This window comes from Microtus pennsylvanicus, chromosome 18 (genome assembly GCF_037038515.1).
Source record: "Microtus pennsylvanicus isolate mMicPen1 chromosome 18, mMicPen1.hap1, whole genome shotgun sequence".
Classification (NCBI taxonomy): Eukaryota; Metazoa; Chordata; class Mammalia; order Rodentia; family Cricetidae; genus Microtus; species Microtus pennsylvanicus.
The window spans coordinates 25144717-25162834 of NC_134596.1; the positions used below are offsets into that span (position 1 = coordinate 25144717).

An 18118-nucleotide genomic window follows, 5' to 3' on the forward strand; every position below is an offset into this window, starting at 1 on the left:
CTGGAGTCAGCCTCCACAGGCTCCATCTGCAAAGGAGACTGCCAGGAATGGGTAGCATCTCTTAAGTCGCACACTCTCCTGTGAGAATTTGGCCCTGACGCTGGTTCTCGATTTCCACATTTATTATTTCTTCCTTTCACTCCCACCCACATCCCTTTTGGATAACGCATTTTCTCCTTATCCTGCTCTGGGCTTTGCAGATGAGTGCTAACCAGAAGGACATCTGCACTTTCTCAGCAAGTTCAGCATTTGGCTGGGTGTCTTTATAATTAAGTTTCTCAAAAATCCTCTCTCTTCATATATCAGTTAGTTATTCCACTCCTTTAATCATCTTCCTCAGTGTTCTTCACGATCCTACTCGTTTGTCAAGCTGTCTGGGTCTTGCTAAGATGGAGCGGCACATACTGATGGAGTTCTGTGTCTACTTGACTATAGCCTTGGGATCTTCGCTCCCATGGCTTTCCCTCCGCTTTCTGCTTGCTTTGCTGGATCATACCATTGTCTTCTCTGTCTGACTCTGAAGATCATTCAGTCTGATGTGCTTTTGGATTTCTGTGATGATGATGTCTTTCGAAGCACAGAATTCTGGTAATTGATGCTCTGTCTGCATTCAAGTACCAGAACGCTTGACTCCTTGACTCGCAGGCCAGTTACATTATCAATTAGCCTGGAACCTTAGTGGTGCCTAGCAAAGATGTTAACTCCTGGAATGGATTCCTGATTCCGCGCTGAGTATGTAGGACAGGGAGCGGATATGTCAGCATACAGAGAGAGATGCACAGACAGCTCTTTATTCTAACGGGAATGTCACAGTCCGAAAATTTACACCGTGGTGATTAAATCATGGTCCAAACCCCATCAAACTCAGCACAAAAGGAATAAGCTAGCAAGGCCTTAAGTAAAAGACGTATATAAAGAAAGACACATATTTCTACAATTTGTCATTTATCTCTTTCTGCAGAACTTGATTCAAATATACGGTTTTTGACACGTTCTTGTCTACTTGTAGACATTATTTTATGAGGAGCATAAATTTTTTCTTTTATTAAAGTCACTCAGAGTGAGTGATTTACTTCATCAATTGAGCTATGAGGGTTTTTTAATGCCTCATTTGCTCATGTATTCATTCTCCCATCATATACTTATTGACAGCTTACTATAGGGAGGTTTTGTATGAATACCATGTATGGAATGCTATAAGGGAGTCTCGGTTCTCAAAGGCCTTATTCATTAAGAGAAAAGGCAGATGTCAATCAAGCATCCCATAGAATCTCGTAGAAACACAGTGACTATCTCTGTCCCTTAAGAGGTCCCTTAGTGAAGGGCATGTAGGTTGAGTGTTTTTCAGTTCTGTTTGGTTGAATGTACTTGCATTCCTTTGAGACCAAAGTAGATACACATGCATAGGTGTACCCCTTGAGTTGCTCTGAAGGTAAGGCCATTTGGAAGTGTCTGTTATTTAGGGGAGTTGAAAGTTTCATTGACATCCAATGTGTCTTTAACACTGTTTAGTTCACCAGACTTAGGACTGTATTGATCAGCTTTGTAACATTATAAAGCAACACATGAAGTAACTAGCTTAAAAACAAAAAAAAATATTTATGAAGTTCACAGTTCAGAAGCTCCGTTTCAGTTTTAAGGTGTGTGTGTGTGTGTGTGTGTGTGTGTGCAGGTGTGCAGGTGTGTAGGTCAGAGGCCAACCTTGGTGGAAGGCTGTGCAAAAAGGCGTTTTCCATAGGCAATGACTATCTTGCTTTTTTGAGATAGGGTATCTTACTATCCTGGGACTCTCCCAGGAGACTAGGCTAGCTAGCTTACCAACCCCAGAGATCCACTGATCTCTATCTCAGTGCTGGGATTTCAGGTATGTCGTATGTGCCTTTACATGTGGATTCTGGGACTGAACTCGTATCCTTGTGACAAGCCCTTTACAGCCTCTTCTATCTCCCTAGGCCTTACCTAAATTTTGTTTTAAGCACTAGCATTTTATTGTTTGTTATCCGAGCTGCTTTCTTCTACTTAAGAAGATATCAAATCCCACCTTACTCCTTGTGCACAGATACACTTCTTGTATGCATTATTTCTTCAATCATTTCTGTGTGGGAAGTGTTATTTGAGCCAGTGTCCATACTTACCTGAATGGAAAACCTGGGACTTTTGTTTTCCAGGGCACTTTTTGACACTGCTAATCCAGACACGCAGGCATTTTGTTATGTATCAATTTGTCCTAAACAATACTTATGGTTTTGAAGATCTCTGGACCATCAGCTCTTTGGCCATAGCAAAATACATCTGGCTGATATTTCTCAAAGGGCACGGTCAGGTAGGGTAACCAAATTTTTGATCAGCATCCTTCGGCTCCCTTGCATCGCAACGCCTCAGGTCCTGTTCTTTAGGGGACCACGCTCTGCTTCTTCATTCATGATACTCTACTGTTATGGAAATTGTGACATTACTCAACAGCTGACTTGTTTCAATTTGGACTGATTCTCTTTTTAGCTACACGCATGCCTTGAATAGAGTAAATCTGACTAATGAATTTGTAGGCAGAATTTTGGCAACATGAAAGACTCTGGCCTCCCTAGAAAAGTTTTCAAAATTTGCCTAGTGTTTACAAGGAAAATTGCTTCTCATAATTTACGCCATTTGAATCTAATTTTATTTATCAACAAACATTCTACATATGTACAAAGCCCAGGCTTGTAAAGCCATTTAATCTGTAAACCCATTTAATCCTATCAGTGGGGTTGTTAAAATAAGCATGGATGTTTCTAACATGCTTGGGACTTTACTCACTGTCCTGTTGACAAGAGCCAAGATATTGCCATGTTTATTCTAGACAAGGGATGGCCTTCATTTGAGGATTGCATTGATTTCCAAAGCAAAGATAACTCCCCAAATCCAAATCCCACATGAGTGTTGCCAGTTGTCACCCACATATCTCAGTTTGTTGACCCAGATGTTTGCAGGTCCACAGTACTGGGAAAAATCTGTCAATTCACTATTTAAAAGAATTAAAAAGAATTTAATTATGTCTTTATTTTTAATGCCTTGTTTTGGCATTGAATTTATTTTAGGAGGGTGTGCATATACAGAGAGTCAAAGAAAAGGCGCCAATGTCATTAAATTGATGGATCAGACACTTAACAATTTTAATGAACTTTCTGTCCTGTTTTCAAAAATTGCAAGAAAAAGTTCTTTCCTAAGCTCACTAAATTTTTAGCACCTCATTTATCTCATCTATGGCACATATATGACTCATTTGCAAATTATTAGATTTCGGACACCGAGGCAGAGCTATTCCACATGTGTCATTATTTAAAGGTGATTATTTTGTAGCACTTTTAAGATTCATTAAATTATTTTTGCAGACTAATAGCCATCAAATTTTTCACTTGTTCCCATAATGGTGTTGCTTTTTAAAAAAAATCATGGATTCATTAAATTAAAAAGATTTTTTTAAAATTCTCACCCAAACACTTTTACATTGTAAAAGCATATGATAATGGTATAATAAGTATAATTATACTAATAAATATCATGTTTGTTGAAGCGGCTATGCAATGATGCATGAGTACTTATATTTAAATACTTCATATATTATCACTACCATACTCTGTCTACTGGGCTAATGTAACTTTAATAATGCACAATAATAATTTAGAGTGTCTAGGTCTAGAAACCGGACTTGTCTAGGGACCATTCAAAACCCGGGAAAGATACTGAAGTTTGCTATGATGCACCCAGCATGATAGATGTCTAATTCTCCCTCTTCTCAGCCTCTGCCTCTTACAGAGTAAGAAATTCTTGTGTTCACACATGTAAGAAAATGACCTTGGTTCAGATGTTAATGAAGAGATGTTATTGGAGTATCATTATGAAGACCAGAAGGACTTTTAAAGTAGATACCACTAACAAGCGCATACCCCTAGACTATCCCACCTCTTAGGCCATCTTGGGAATCTAAGTCATACTTTCCATTGGTAAATATTGAAGTTGTGTCGTAGGTACTTCAATCACTTAGGTCTGTCCTATCCGCTATTTCAATACCATGTATGGGGTCAAAAGGATTGGCTGTTACTTATTTTTGAGACCCTTTGAGGACAATTTATACAACACAGATGGAGGCTGGACATGTACATGGTCATTCAACTCCATCACCACAGCCTGAGAAAGACAGTCCCATCAAGCCTAAGCCCTGCCTTAAGCAGAAGAGAGACACTGTCATGTGTCTTTATTTCATGACCTCTTCCATTTCATGTTTTTCCCTTTCTTTCTTAATAAATTTCTTTTAAGGGTGTCATTGTACCATAGAAATATCATTGTCCTAGAACCAGAATATTCAGTTTGAGTATCAGAAAAAAAGTGTGCTGAAGAAACAGATCATGTCCCCTATATTCTTTCTTCATAGGAAAATGGGACCATCTTAGATTTGTTGAAAAAAAAAAAACATTTAAAGGAAGCAAGTAAACCTGTGTCACATTGGGAATTCTCTGTGAATTCCAGTGATTGCCAGACCATGGTCAAAGCAGAACAGACCCTTCTATTATATCAAAGGTTACATTTTGTGATTCTTAACATAACAAAAATTCAATATTTTCATTTGCTGTCATGTTTCCGAGAATGCAAGTAGAGAAGAAACTGGCCTGTCATGTTGGAAAAATGCATCTTCACTTGGCACACCTGGAAGTTGTAAAAAATTTTAAGTCAGATAAGCTACATAGTAATGGCAGGAGAAGGCTTCATGCTGAATTGCTAAAGGGTGGTCAGAGTGCATCTCTGTCCTAGAGCAACCTAAGTTTGCACAGGGGTTGAAAGAAAGTGCACAAAGAAGGACTTAATGACCAAGATGCTGAAAACGATCGAAGAGTAGGAGACCATACTTGGAGCAGGACATATTTTAGGGTCAATATAGTGTCAGGATTGTGAAGGTTACACTTGGTTTTGACAAAATTTAAGGAACGTCATGGTTGTGTTTTCAAAACTGTCACAGGGCGCTCATCTAAAGGTACATACGCACACTCACCTTTTGTCAGATAACTTACAATGCACAGTTTAGAATATTTCCACAAGATTAATTCCTAAAGTAATTGTTCCTGAGACAGGAACCTTGTGCTAACAAAGGACACCTTCCATTATTATGACAACAGTGTTATCTCTCAAGTAGAAGAAACTGCTATTTCTGAGCGGTCAGATAGGATGAGGACTCTATAACTTGGACTTTAGTACCTTTTATCTTCTTTGGAACCATTTTTGTTTTTTTTTTTTTGCAACAAGCTTCCTCTTCTCTGTTACATATGACAACAGATTTCATCTACAATTCTTATTTTTAAACACTTTGTTGAACTGATGATTGCTCTTCCAGGTACGATTTCCCTCTTGCTGAGTGGGTCTGACATTCAGCTAGAGAGCTGTTGGTTACTGCCAAGGTCTGTGTACCACTACTACTCCCTTACCATTCTCATTCCATGCTGGTCATTAGCGTGGTTTATAGGTATGGCTGGGTAGAACTTCTGCTTGCTTTGCTCCTTAGGAAGCTTGCATGGAGCCTTCTGGTATCATGAAAAATAGTCCTTGGGGAGGGAGGTATGTTAGCTCAGTTCCAACTCAGGATCCTCTGGGCCTTGTGTCTGAAGTGAATGCTGTCTTCAGCAATAGGGACTTACCCTCTGCCTCTGGGGGATAATCAGGGGCAGCAAAAATAGGCTATGTCTTCTTGAAGTCTCTTAGGTAGCCCTAGCTAACAACTCAAAAGAGGTATTGTGGTTTTTGTTATATGATCTTTTGCTCTTGGAAGGAGCACTGACAGCCCAGATTGGAAATTTTCATTTAAACTATATAGATATATTTGTACAATTCTGTGTGCATCTAAGATTACTCTTTTTTTTGAATTATTGTTCATTTGTTCTCAGTGCTGAATAACATTCTCTTGTATAAATGTCTGTCTACTCACCTACTGAAAGACATTCTGATTGCTCTAAGTTCTTACCATTACAAATGAAGCTGCTATAAATATCCATGTGCAGGGTTTTGTATAGATATGAGCTTTCAACTTGACTAAACACTAAAAAAATGCAATTATTGGGTTATATGGTATAGGTTTAGTTTGGCAATGAACTGTTTTCCTCCAAAATGTCTTTCCTTTGTGGCAGGCACTTATGCCATAGGTTTCTAGATTGTCTTAGTTAGGGCTTCATTGTTGTGAAGAGACATGATGACCTTGAAACTTTTCTAAAGGAAAACATTTAATTGGGTTAGTTTTCACTTCAGAGACTTAGGCCATTATGGTCATGGCAGGAAGCATGGTGGCATGCAGGCAGGCAGACATGGTGCTAGAGAAGTAGCTGAGAGTTCTACATCTGGATTGGCAGGCAGCAGGAAAAGAGTGAGGCGTCTGAAACTTCAAAGCCCACCCCCTGTGACGCACTTCCTCCAACCAAGCCACACTTGCTTCAACAAGGTCACACCTCCAATAACGCCCCTTCCTATGACGTTATAGGGGCTGTTTTCATTCAAACCACCACATAAGGTGATGTGGGACTCCCTCAGGAGGTACATTCAGTTAGTAGGAGAGTGTTGCATGCGGTTCAGTTATTTATTACCTAGCCAAAGCATTTATTGAAGAATTTTCCATGTAGCATGCTTTATGACATCTGTTTAAATGTCCAAGATTGTAACACAGCTGATCTCCTCAGAACTTATCTAGACAACTGTAGAGATTCATGTAAAAATGCACAATTCCCATGTTACCCAAAATCTGCTGTAGTAAAGGAACTTAGAAGGCAGATGAGAAGTCAGCAGAATGTTACAAAGCTTGGACTGCAGGAGCGCAGAGGCTGGAATTCGACCTGCATGTTATAAAGTGGCTAGATGAGGGAACGAGATTATGGCAGATAGAAGAAACAAAGATGAAAGCAAGCATGACTTCCCAGAGCACCGCACAACTCCTCGTTCCAACCTGTGGAGCCATCCCAGGGCCATGGTACATGGAGAGGAATTTCAGGCAGTACACCGCGCTCACGGTTCTCGGAGACACTCTGGCCACAGTTGGACTTTCTTAGTAATAAATCCCATCTTTTTTTAAATAAATAAGATTGACATTTTTCCCTCTAAAGTCTCTCCTAACATCTGATTTATGAAGACGTTGATTTCTACAAGGGAAAAAGAGTCCAGTTACATAGAGGTGAGAGTTCTTTTGCCCACGCTGAACAGACATCATTAAGAGGCACAGCGTAGCTCCTGTAGAGTTAGCTCTGAGCTTTACAATCAGCCAGGAGTGGTGCAGCACTGATTCTCCCATAGTCCTTTAGCACACACTCTGTAAAAGTTTATCTTGCATATATATGCTTAATTATAGACTTTGCCCATTATACATTTATATATACATATCATACATAGGATTATAGTTGCACATTAATGTATATCTTACTTTATGAATAATTTAAGGAAGTCGAAGCTGTTTACCTTAAGTGCTAATTTGAGAGTCACATTCCCAAGTAGGAAGATGCTGTCCTGTGTGGGGGAGCCCATGACAATTTCAGCCTGCTCCCCCCCCCACACCCAGACATTAGCTTTCTACTTCTGGTGCTGGGAATTCTCACAAACGTTTGGCTGCCTTCATCCTGCTGCTGTTGCCTGCAGACTTGGAAGAAGTTCTAAACCATCTCTCCCCGGGCCATCTCTGCATATGAGAAGCCTGGTAGGGTGCGGCTCGTTCACTGCAGAGCTATACTCCAGGTCTCCATCCCAGGCAGTAGCCATCCCCTGTCCGTCGCCCTGGTGTGTGGTGTTATGTGCCAGATCAGCCTGGGTTTGGGGTTCCAGCTTCTGTCACAATTTATAATGATGGATGATGGGTTCCCGCCAGCTGCCTTTGGCAGCATCTGGATAGAGTTGGATGTGTGAGTGTGTTTCTTTCTCTTTTCCATTCCAGAGAGAAATGGAAAAGCTCCATGCTGGGCACAGGGTCCGATTCAGCCTTGATACCATATGCTTAAGGTTTTTCTTTTCTTCCACCATGCAGGATCCATCTCAATTTTCATCCCTGGGTTCTACTGTTTCCTGAAAGTGATCAGTTGAAGCCGTGTATTGCTTATTTTTCTTGGTCACCTGGCTCTTTGTGTGTGTGTGTGTGTGTGTGTGTGTGTGTGAGTTCTACCATTCTATTTCTTCTCAAGCTAGTCAGGGGGTTGGAATGTGCCAGATGGCATTCTGGGTGTCTGTTCTCATGGCAATGTGTTCCTATAAAGGACCTCCTGTTTTATCCGTTATTTGACTTATTTCTATTTCACTTTATTTCCTAGTTTTAATACCCCTGTCTCCGTCTGCTGGTTTAGCATGGTTCTGTGTCTGTGCAGGCTGTCCTTTCGTGTTGACACAGGCTTCTTCCTGATGTTTATGTGATTCCTTTCTTTTCTTCACATGCTGTTCAGGTTACCTTCTCACGCAACTACCCCAGCTACGCTCTCCACACTTGCAGTCCCCCATTGCACAGATGGTCTCTTTACCCTGTTCTTGCCTTTTGTTTTCTTTTTTAGATTTATTTATTTTATGTGTATGAGTGTTTAGCTTGCAGGTGTGCCTATGTATCATGTGCGTGCCTGATGCCTTCAGAGGTCAGAAGAGAGTGTCAGATCCCTTGGAACTTCGGTTATGAGTGGCTGTGAGCCACTATGGGGGTGCTAGGAAGCAAACTGGAGTCATCTCAAGGTTAATGAGTGCTCTCGACTGCTGAGCTATCTTCCCAGCCCTCGTTTTACTTTTTCAAATGTCACATATTGCATTTGAGAAACTGAAGTTAGTGTCTTGTATAAAAATGCTACTATTGCTCTTTCTTTAACCAGAGCCCCCAAGATAATAAACTCTTTGAATACAATATCGTTCTTTCAATTTGTTCTGGTGTATAGCTGATGCTCAATAAAAACCTATTCATCAGAACAAATAACATCTTCAGGACCTGCTTCCAGTGAAGTTCTCCGTCCTTGCCTCTGTGACCACCGCTGAATATCTAAGCCTCACACTGTAATGCAATTGTTCTGTATAGAGTTGAGTCAAGTTAACTCAGCTCGGCGAGTTTGCTTCATTGATGTAGATCCATCCTAAGACCTTGCCTCTGTCATTTGACCATAAACAATAGCCGGTATCTGAAAGATAAAGAAACTACAGGGACACCTTCTGGAATGTGGAAAGGAGAAGAAAGTTGAGGGCTTATGTTTAGAGTGAGGCAGAAGGAGACTTATGTATGTAGCTTGCTAGCTAGCTGCAGGGCCTTAGGTGGACTATTTATCCTGTCCTGGTAATGTCATTATCTGTCACGCCAGTGAAGTTCAAAAGTGATGTATGCTGATGAATATAGGACATGTAGCGTTTGATACTTATAAAGTTTCCCTAAGTAGTGGTGACAATTATTAAAGTCTCTAGTAAATGTCTCTTAAAATTTATTTCAACGCGGAGGAGTAATTCACATTGTTACAACTCTGTGGCTCTTTTGTAAATGTTCAGCAGGGCAATATTTCTAAATCTGCCAATGGTTTAGCCTTAGCCTTCGCTAAGAGAGCGTGAGCATCCTCGGTGTCTCAAATCTTGAGTGGACTGTCCTGCTTCAAAGAATGGGTGGAACAAAAGTCATTCCTCTGTCTTTGGGTGTTGTCGTTCTTTGGGTCAAAATGTTCTTCGGGAGTTTTCCAAATGACCCAGTCATTGATAGGAACGTAGAGAGAAGGAAGATTTCCCCTTCCTTTCCACAAGACAGCCCGCTCAGCACTCAGGCACTGTGAGGTGGCAGTAAGGAATAATGAACTCCAGGAAAAATGTCCTCCCTGTCCTTTCATGGAATCAGTGGCTCTAACAGAACGATGGCTGCTAGGTGTCCACCTCCGGAAGGAGACAGTATGGTATCCCAAAGACACAAAGTGGGGCTCCAGTTCATTTTCCCAATGCAGTGGGCTTGGTTTCTCCAATAGGAAGTAACTGAGCTTTCTTATTTGTTTAAGCCCAATTGCCTTATATCTGACATTTGCTTGTTTTGAGGTGGGGGTCTCACTGTGTAGCTTAGTCTGTCCTAGAACCCTCAACCTTCCTATTTCAGCCTCTCAAATGCTGCCATTACAAGGCTATTTTACCACAGCCAACCAAATGTTCTTTTTTTTGTTAGGATAGACATCGGTTGATCAATGTAGTTATCTCAGTTCTGCTGAGTGTTATTGTATCTCATATCACACCCAAACAGATCAGGAGAGCCTTGCTCCGGCAATAGAACATTGCTACTCTCTTGTATAGATGAAAAACAAAGCGCCTCTTGATAGCATTCATGCAGTGACCGGCGCTCCATATACCAGGAACCATTGGAATATCAAATGTTTTCAGTTACTCATTAGTTCATTCTAGATATTTGTTCTTTAAATCTTACACAGTCATTACACCCTAAGCAACATCTTCACTACTTCTGTTTAGAAGCAAAGCATTTGTATCACCTTCCCAGCACACACACACACACGAACTAAATGTTTCTCAGGTCATTAATATATTACATTCTGCTCCAATATATTTTATTAAAAATCTAAGAAATTAAAAAAACCTAAAAAACTGATTTTTAAAACCAACCACCCAGCCACAGATTGAAGTTTGAGAAAGCATTGGACCTACCTAAGCCATCTAGTAACTTTTATTTTCTAAGCTAAATAGTCCCCCCCCCCCCCCCCGTTCCCTGCCCAGGTCCCACTCCACTACCTTCCCTGTTGCGCATTCTCTCACCCCTAGGGGTCTCCTTCCTTGAGTGGTGTTGACTTTTTTTTTTTTTTCTAACACTCTGCTCTGCTTTTGGTTAAATTTTCTCGAAGCTATCCATTCGGAAGGCTGCAGATACTGTAGCTCTTGTAGAAATTAGCAAGTACACATTCCCACCTCTAAGAGCCCTCCAGAATTGCTGCTGGATGCTCGCCGCAGTGCTCTAACTAGTTTCAGGTGGCGTTCCCACAGAGTCTTGTGAGCTCAGCAGGTCCTAAATGAAAGCCATTGTTTTCTCTAAACGATGTGACTGCCCTTCTTAGTCACATAGTGACTTTCTTATGCTTAGATCTACCTGGGCAAATATTGCAGGCCGTCCCTCAGCTCCTTCCTTTCTCTTGTATTCTGTAACTATGTTTCGTGAATAATAATGTTCATCTTAGTTTTCCATCACTGACATCATACTTTTTAATTAAAAGCAAATGGATAATGTCTCACTATTTAAAGGCTTTGAATTCCTTATACCATCAGACTTTGGCCTTATGTATGACCTCCATCATTTTTCCCTAAGTATGATCTTTGTAAGACTAACTAAATGTAGATTCCCAAACCATGACCTTCAAAGCAATAAATCCTCCCGTGTGCCTCAGGAATCAGCTTTATTTGGACTTCAACGCTGACCATGTCATATAATGTCACCGTTGGGATCATATTTATTTGCTATACTGTCATGCTATTTGATATGGTCTGGAGAATTAAGATCTGGAGTCATCGCTAATATCCCTGTCAACAACCAAAGAATGACCAAGCCCATTGGTTCATGGTCAAGCATTGATTAGCATGCTTTCATGTACATATGAGGATTTGTTAACATGAGGTTCTGATCCATCAGCTCAGGGAACAGGCCTGAGACCCTGCATTTCTGCTAGACTCCCAACAAATGTGAGGCAGCTGGTCAAGACCCACATGTTGAGCAGCAAGACTCTAATTTTCTTACAGTCCCTCCTATCTCCTCCTCTACTATGCCCCCAGAGCCAATTGTCTCGTGTCTTTTCCCAAGGTGAAAGGGTTCTGCAAATCATTCTCACTGGGTTGTTTGTTCCTGCACACCTGGTCAGTGAGCTGAGGCTAGGTTAGGTGCCCTGTTTTAATGTTCATCATGTTTTCCCGATCCCACGCTTTTGTTCTTCTCCTCCCCTCTCACTTGCTTTGGCTGTTCTGTCTTGCTAAGTAATGTTCTTTGCTGTGTTATGGCCAACAGGAACTTGTTGGTCCCATACTCTTAGATTTACCAGACTCTAATACAATGAGCTGAATAAACCTCTGCTCTCTCTAAGTTATAAAGTCTCATGTATTTTGACATAGGAACAGAAAATAGATCAAGATGTATACAGAAGAAAACCCAGGCTTAGAGAGCACCACAACATGAATCTTGGAGGAATGCTGTTTGTTCTTTTTAAGAATAGATATAGTATATACTCACTCATACGTGGCTTCTAGACATAAAGCAAAGAAAAACCAACCTATAGTTTACAACCCCAGAGACCCTAGACACCAAAGAAGACTCTGAGAGACAAACGTGGATCTACATAGGAAGGAGAAAAAGACAAGATCTCCTGAGTAAATTGGAAGCATGGGGGTCACAGGAGAGGGTAGAAAGGGGGAAGGGAGAGGAGCGGAGAAAAATGTATAGCTCAATAAAAAATAATGATAAGAATAGATATAGTACATATGATCCTTGTAACTTATGTTAAGGCCTATCAAGCATTGATGTGTTCCTATCACCTCTGAAGATAGGGGAAATGGGCCCTAGGGATTAGAATGCCCTTCCTAGGTTACACACACAAGTGAATAAACCTGTGCCCCAAACAGGACTTCTTTCCTCCACCTGTCCTACAGAATCTCCCTTTGGTCAATTTCTTACCTTACCATGATCTTGGCAGTCTGTTCTCTGATATTGAAAACAGAGTCAGCAGTATTAAGAGGGTAAATGAATGAGAAAATGTAAGAGACTACAATAGAAACAAAGCATTTGAGAGACAGGTGCATCTCCTGTCTCCAGGACTCCTGCAACAGCGAAAGGCTGCGACTCACAGCCCCAGTGCATACTCACAGCAGAGACATCACTCAGCTCAGTGAAACTGGTCCAGGAAAGTCATGAGACAGTGGGGCCAGATTCCACTGAGAGATTTCCCCATTGTCTCTCATAACCATCTTTTTTTTTTTATTTCCTATTCAAACTTTGGCTTCTGCAACCCTACTGTTAACAGCTCCATGGATATGGGCAAAATCCAGGTGCTACAGAACAGAGAACCTATGTTAAATGGCACGAAAAGGGAATGGGAAGATGTGGAAGTGGCTCAGTATTTAGAGGAAAGAGTAGAGCAGCCAGATGAACCTCCCCCAAACAGATGAGGAGAGAAGGGGAGCACGTAAGTCTGAAGGTAGGAGAGGTTTGAGAATATTCCAGCAAGGCACCTACCCCACTGGATCACCAGCCTGGCGGATAGGGATCACAGTGATTAGAGCTCCTCAGGTGCATGTGAGGGTTTGTTAGATCAGGATTCTAATTCAAGAGGTCACGGGTCAGTTGGAGAGTCTACATGTCTTTTTGGGTCTCAGCAAATGTGAGGTTGTAGGTAGAGACCCACACCCCGAACAGCATGGGTGAGAAAACCTCCATGTACCATCCTGGAACCCTGCCCTCATTATCTCATCTAATTTCAGTCATGCCTCTAGAGCCTCACATTCAAATGCCACGGATGGAGGAATAAAGTCTCCAGTAAATAAGCTTTGGAAGATGCATTCAAAGGATAGCAGCGGGGTTTTGCGTATTCTCCGATTTTGGGAACAAACTGAAGGGTCGCTAAGAAGCAGAACAGGAGATGTTTTTATTTGCCTTGAGTTTTTTGCTGCAAAGGTTTTGAAATTCTTTTGTGGGCAAAAGCAATGGTCTTCCATCCTAAGGAAACAGTTTCTCCTTCAGATGTGTGCATGTTTCCCAGTGTGTCCCCAGAGGCACGAGTGGTTCAGGAAGTTCGCTCTGAATTGCTCTGTTCCCCGTGCCTCCTCACTTCTTCCCTCCCAATCAACCTCCCGAGTCTCCACATGTTTTCAGGTACAAATCATGAAGCTGACAAGTACACAGGATAGTATGGGCAGTGGTTAAAAAAACAGAAGAACACCGTGCAAAGAAGTTGGTGGGAGGTGGGAAGCTATGGGGGGGGGAGGATATTTTCAGCAGCAGAGGGGACCTCTGAGACCCATTTGGAAGACAGACACCTCACTTAATGTGATTTCTACATTTATGCCTCTTTAATGGTCAGCGGAGATCAATAGACTGCCTTCTACGTGGTTAGTAATGAGTTTGATAGGTGGCGGCAAATGAACATGCTACCTATGGGGTCTGTGGGCTAATAGAGAGAGCATTGAACACTGACTTTTCTCCTTTCTTTCTCTCTCCCCAGGGCAGCCACTGAAGTTCTGGCAGCATTGCTGAAATCCAGTAAGCATCCTTTTAAAAGAGGAGTTATCTCTTCCCATTTTTGTGTTTTTTTTGTGAAAGCGACTCTTTTGTTCCATGGCTCCATTCTGACCTGTGAGGAAATAGAGAGCTGGGTCCCATGTCAATTGGAGAAAGAAGAGAATATAGTGGCTGTGGGAAAGAGGGTGACTTTACCTCCACGTGGGCGTGTCCACTTATAACATATGACCATTAGTGTTGAGTGTCAAGTTGACTGACTCTGGAATCACCCAAGGGAAAAGTCTCTTGGCATGCTGATGAGGGAGTATCATAACTGAATGAATTGAGGTGGGGAGGTCTGGCCAATATGGGTGCACCCAATACTAGTAGAGATCGTTTATTACTCTCTGCTTCCTGGCTGTGGCTGTAACATGGTCTGGGCTTCAAGCTCCTGGCGCCTTGATTTCTCTGCCATAATGAGCTGTACCTTGAACTGCGAGCCAAGATAAACCTTTTCTCCCTTGAGTTGCTTCTGTCTGAGTATGTTATCACAACAAGAAAAGTAGCTAAGACAAAGACAGCTTTCCCAACAAGGGAAGTAAGTTGTCTATTGCCACCCTGGGGACTCTTCAATTCCTTCAGACACAGGAAGCAGCCCTTCAGTATTACTAGAATAAATCCCTGCCCGTGGGGCTGTCCAGTAGAAGAAAAGACTATCACTGGGTATGTAGCAGATTCTTGCAGTTGGTTTTTAACTTAGCTCATAACTTTATGTGTTTGGGTAGGTAGGGTGTGGGGAATCACTTGGACAATGTAGATGTTGCTAAGTTTCTTTCTTTCATTCTTTATTAAAAAGTTATTTCTTTCCTCAGCTATGTGAATGATGGAAAAGAATAGCTTGGAGGGTCTGAATTATTGTGAGTTTTTTTCTTTTTTCTTTGCCTCATAGCCTTAGCCTAATTACATTGGGAGTCAATTTCACGTGTGCAATATAATAGACGATATGATGCACTTGGGAGTGAAATCTTGGCTTAATGTTTTTATTCTTCCCCTCCTTACTGCTTCATCTGTTTTAATTTGGCACCTTGGAAACCAAGTTCTTCAATAGTGATATTTGTTTCTCTATAGGGAGCCCGAGGCCTGTGGGTAACAGGTGAACTTTAATAAAACTTATAAATAAATAAATAAAAATAAAAGCCATTCTTTCTCCACCAACCATACATCTCTGTCAACCAGAAGTATGGAGAGAAAGCCAAAGCACATGCTGTTTCCTTTTATAGACCGGAGAGAGAAAAAAATGAATCTTGAATTCATTTGGTTGATTGGAACTTCATACTGCGTCCAAGCCTGCCCACAAACACAGCTTTGAAACATGCGGTAGACTAAAGACAGTGAGAGCAGACTGGGGAGGGGAGAGAGGGAGTCTGCGGAGTTCCTAAGATGGAAAGATGTTGCTTGTGGTTTCTGGGGAGGGGTGTTGGCTCTTTAGAGTGACATTAATACAAGTTTAATGTCTTGATTCTCATGATGGCACTTGGTGTCATTCTCTGCTCTAATGCATTGTGTCTGACATAGCAGGGTTAGGATGTGAAGGAGAGAGAGGAGCATTGCCCATTGGGCTAACAGATGAATACCTTGCTTTGGGATACTAGCTTTCTCCTGAGTCCTCTTAGCCCATCTTTAGCAGTGGAAAACTTGATGTTCCCTTGGAAGGGAGCCATGAGTGCTAAGCAGGGCCATCTTACCTCCAACATACAGACCCATTTAGCCCTTCAGCTTGAAGTTAGGTACCCTTTCATAATATGTACCTCTGATGTGAAAAATCGGAAATTAATCAATCTCACCTTCCTCAGCTTCGGTGATAAGGATCCTGGGATCTTGAACTAGGAGAAGACCATAGTATGTATAAATATGAACAGACTCATTTACACACGGCGGCTAGATTTTCTGCACACTGGCTGTGCTTAATACGTTGAGCCTGCAGTGGCGTGGGGCTTTCTAACTTACGGTCTTCTTTTAGAGCAGTGGTCTTCAGCCTTCCTAAGGTTGACTCTTTACTACAGTTCCCCTTGCTGTGCTGACCCCCCAACCATAAAATTCCTTCATTGGTACTTCACACCTGTAGTTTTGCTATTGTTACAAATCGGAATGTATCTGTGTTTTCTGATGGTCTTAGGCGGCCCCTGTGAAAGGATTGTTTAGTCCCCAAGGAGGGGGGGGTCACAACCCTCAGACTGAGAACCACTGTTTTAGAGGCTGGCTCTGATTCATGTGCCCTGCAGGATCTTCCTTCCATCACCGGTGAGGCGCTGCTGCCTTCCGCTCCCATAGGACTTTCCTGCCTCAGCGCTGACGTCACTATACCGAAGTTGCTTTGGTCCTTGTCTCTCAGCAGAAGCTTTTAAGGGACAGGGGTCATCTACATTGATCCATGTGTTTCTTGTATCAGCACAACAAAGCTGAAAGTACATATTTGTTGATTACAATTAATTGAATGATTTGTGACATTTACCCACACGAAATAGTGCGATTGCTCCCTATAACCTAAATCCAACAATCTATGCCTAGAACCAATGGTCTTAGCATTTGTACTTCTAATCTCTATTTACTCTACTAATAGACTGTCAGGGAACCGAAAGTCTGCTGTCTCCCACATATAAAGCAGGCTTTCCTGTCCCGTTAGGAAGACACATGGGGTTATCTGCTAATTCTGCTGAGCTGTCCATATGAGTCTTTGCCTGGGTCTTTGGTTCTTTGTACCATGAGAGAGTTGGACCAGAGACTCTCTGATATTCTCCTCCTACTAAATACGCAGCCTTCATTTATATCAGGCTCTCAGCCTTGGCACCACTGGCACTTGGGATTCAATATTTCTTTGTTGTTAGGATCTGTTCTATGCATTGCGGGCTATTTAGCGACACCCCTGATCTCTGTGTATGAGCACCTGGGATTGTGTTTAGATGTAACCACCCACCCACCCACCCACCCAGGGGGAATCAAAGCTGCTCTCTTTAGAGAACCACCAGCACCTATTGGTACACACACGAGCTGAACTCTACCCAAAGTTTCAAAGGATCCTTCCCCAGATACCTCTCCTGGCACTTCATAAACGTTTTCATCTTTCATAATTGATCTATGATTCCCCAACACCAGGCATCATTCCTGTGCATTCATAAGTGGTAAGGACCCAGAAGGGGGACCATTATTATGAACATTCACAAATTACTCAGAGGGGAACCTGCTGGGGAAGATTCTGAAAGCATTGGATTAAGGGGAGAGGGTAGGTTTCATCATAAATGGCCACTCTAATGTGTAGGTAGACGGGTTCTGAGATGGTACATGAGCGGAGTTTCTTCAGGTCTTTGGATGTCTTGGATGTTCCTAGTTACTTTATGATGTCTACATGTCATGTGTAGCTAAACCTGAACATAGAATGCCTTTTTGCTTGATTTGCAGAGAGTTCCTATCAGTTGAACTTAAATGCAGAGAAGTCAGATTCTGTCTAAAATTCAAACTGCATGTGGCACATCTCTCCTGGAATGCTAGTCCCACTTTAATCGATAAAAGACATGCTTCTTTTAGGTGTCAGCTCTTCTGGCATTGATGTTTACTTGTCGGTGAGTATAAAAGCTGGCAGTTTAGTAGATCTCAGTAACTGCATCAGAAACAGAGGCCATTGCCCTGTCTAAATTAAACTAGAACAAAATATTTACAGGTCGGGGGTAGTCAGTATTCCTATGACAGTCAATACTAGGAGAGGCTTGGGAAGCTGAGGTCTCCAAGCTGCTATTTATTTGTGGCTGACTGGAGTCGATCACCACGAGTCTCAGAAAAAGCAGGACTTAGAGTTTCAGGAGGCGTGGGCCCTGCCCACAGCAACAACACAGGGAAAGAAAAGAACTTTGGATCACGCTAGCGAGAGTTTACTAT

General features: G+C 41.9%; 1 protein-coding gene across 2 annotated transcripts in view; it reads left to right on the top strand.

Moving 5' to 3' along the window:
* Agbl1 (AGBL carboxypeptidase 1) overlaps positions 1–18118 on the top strand; it is a 768202-nt gene that overhangs the window by 110978 nt on the left and 639106 nt on the right. For both annotated transcript variants that reach the window (XM_075952813.1, XM_075952814.1), the window contains exon 6: positions 14193–14230. In XM_075952813.1, the coding sequence (XP_075808928.1) occupies positions 14193–14230 (38 nt within the window). The remainder of the gene's footprint in view (positions 1–14192; positions 14231–18118) is intronic.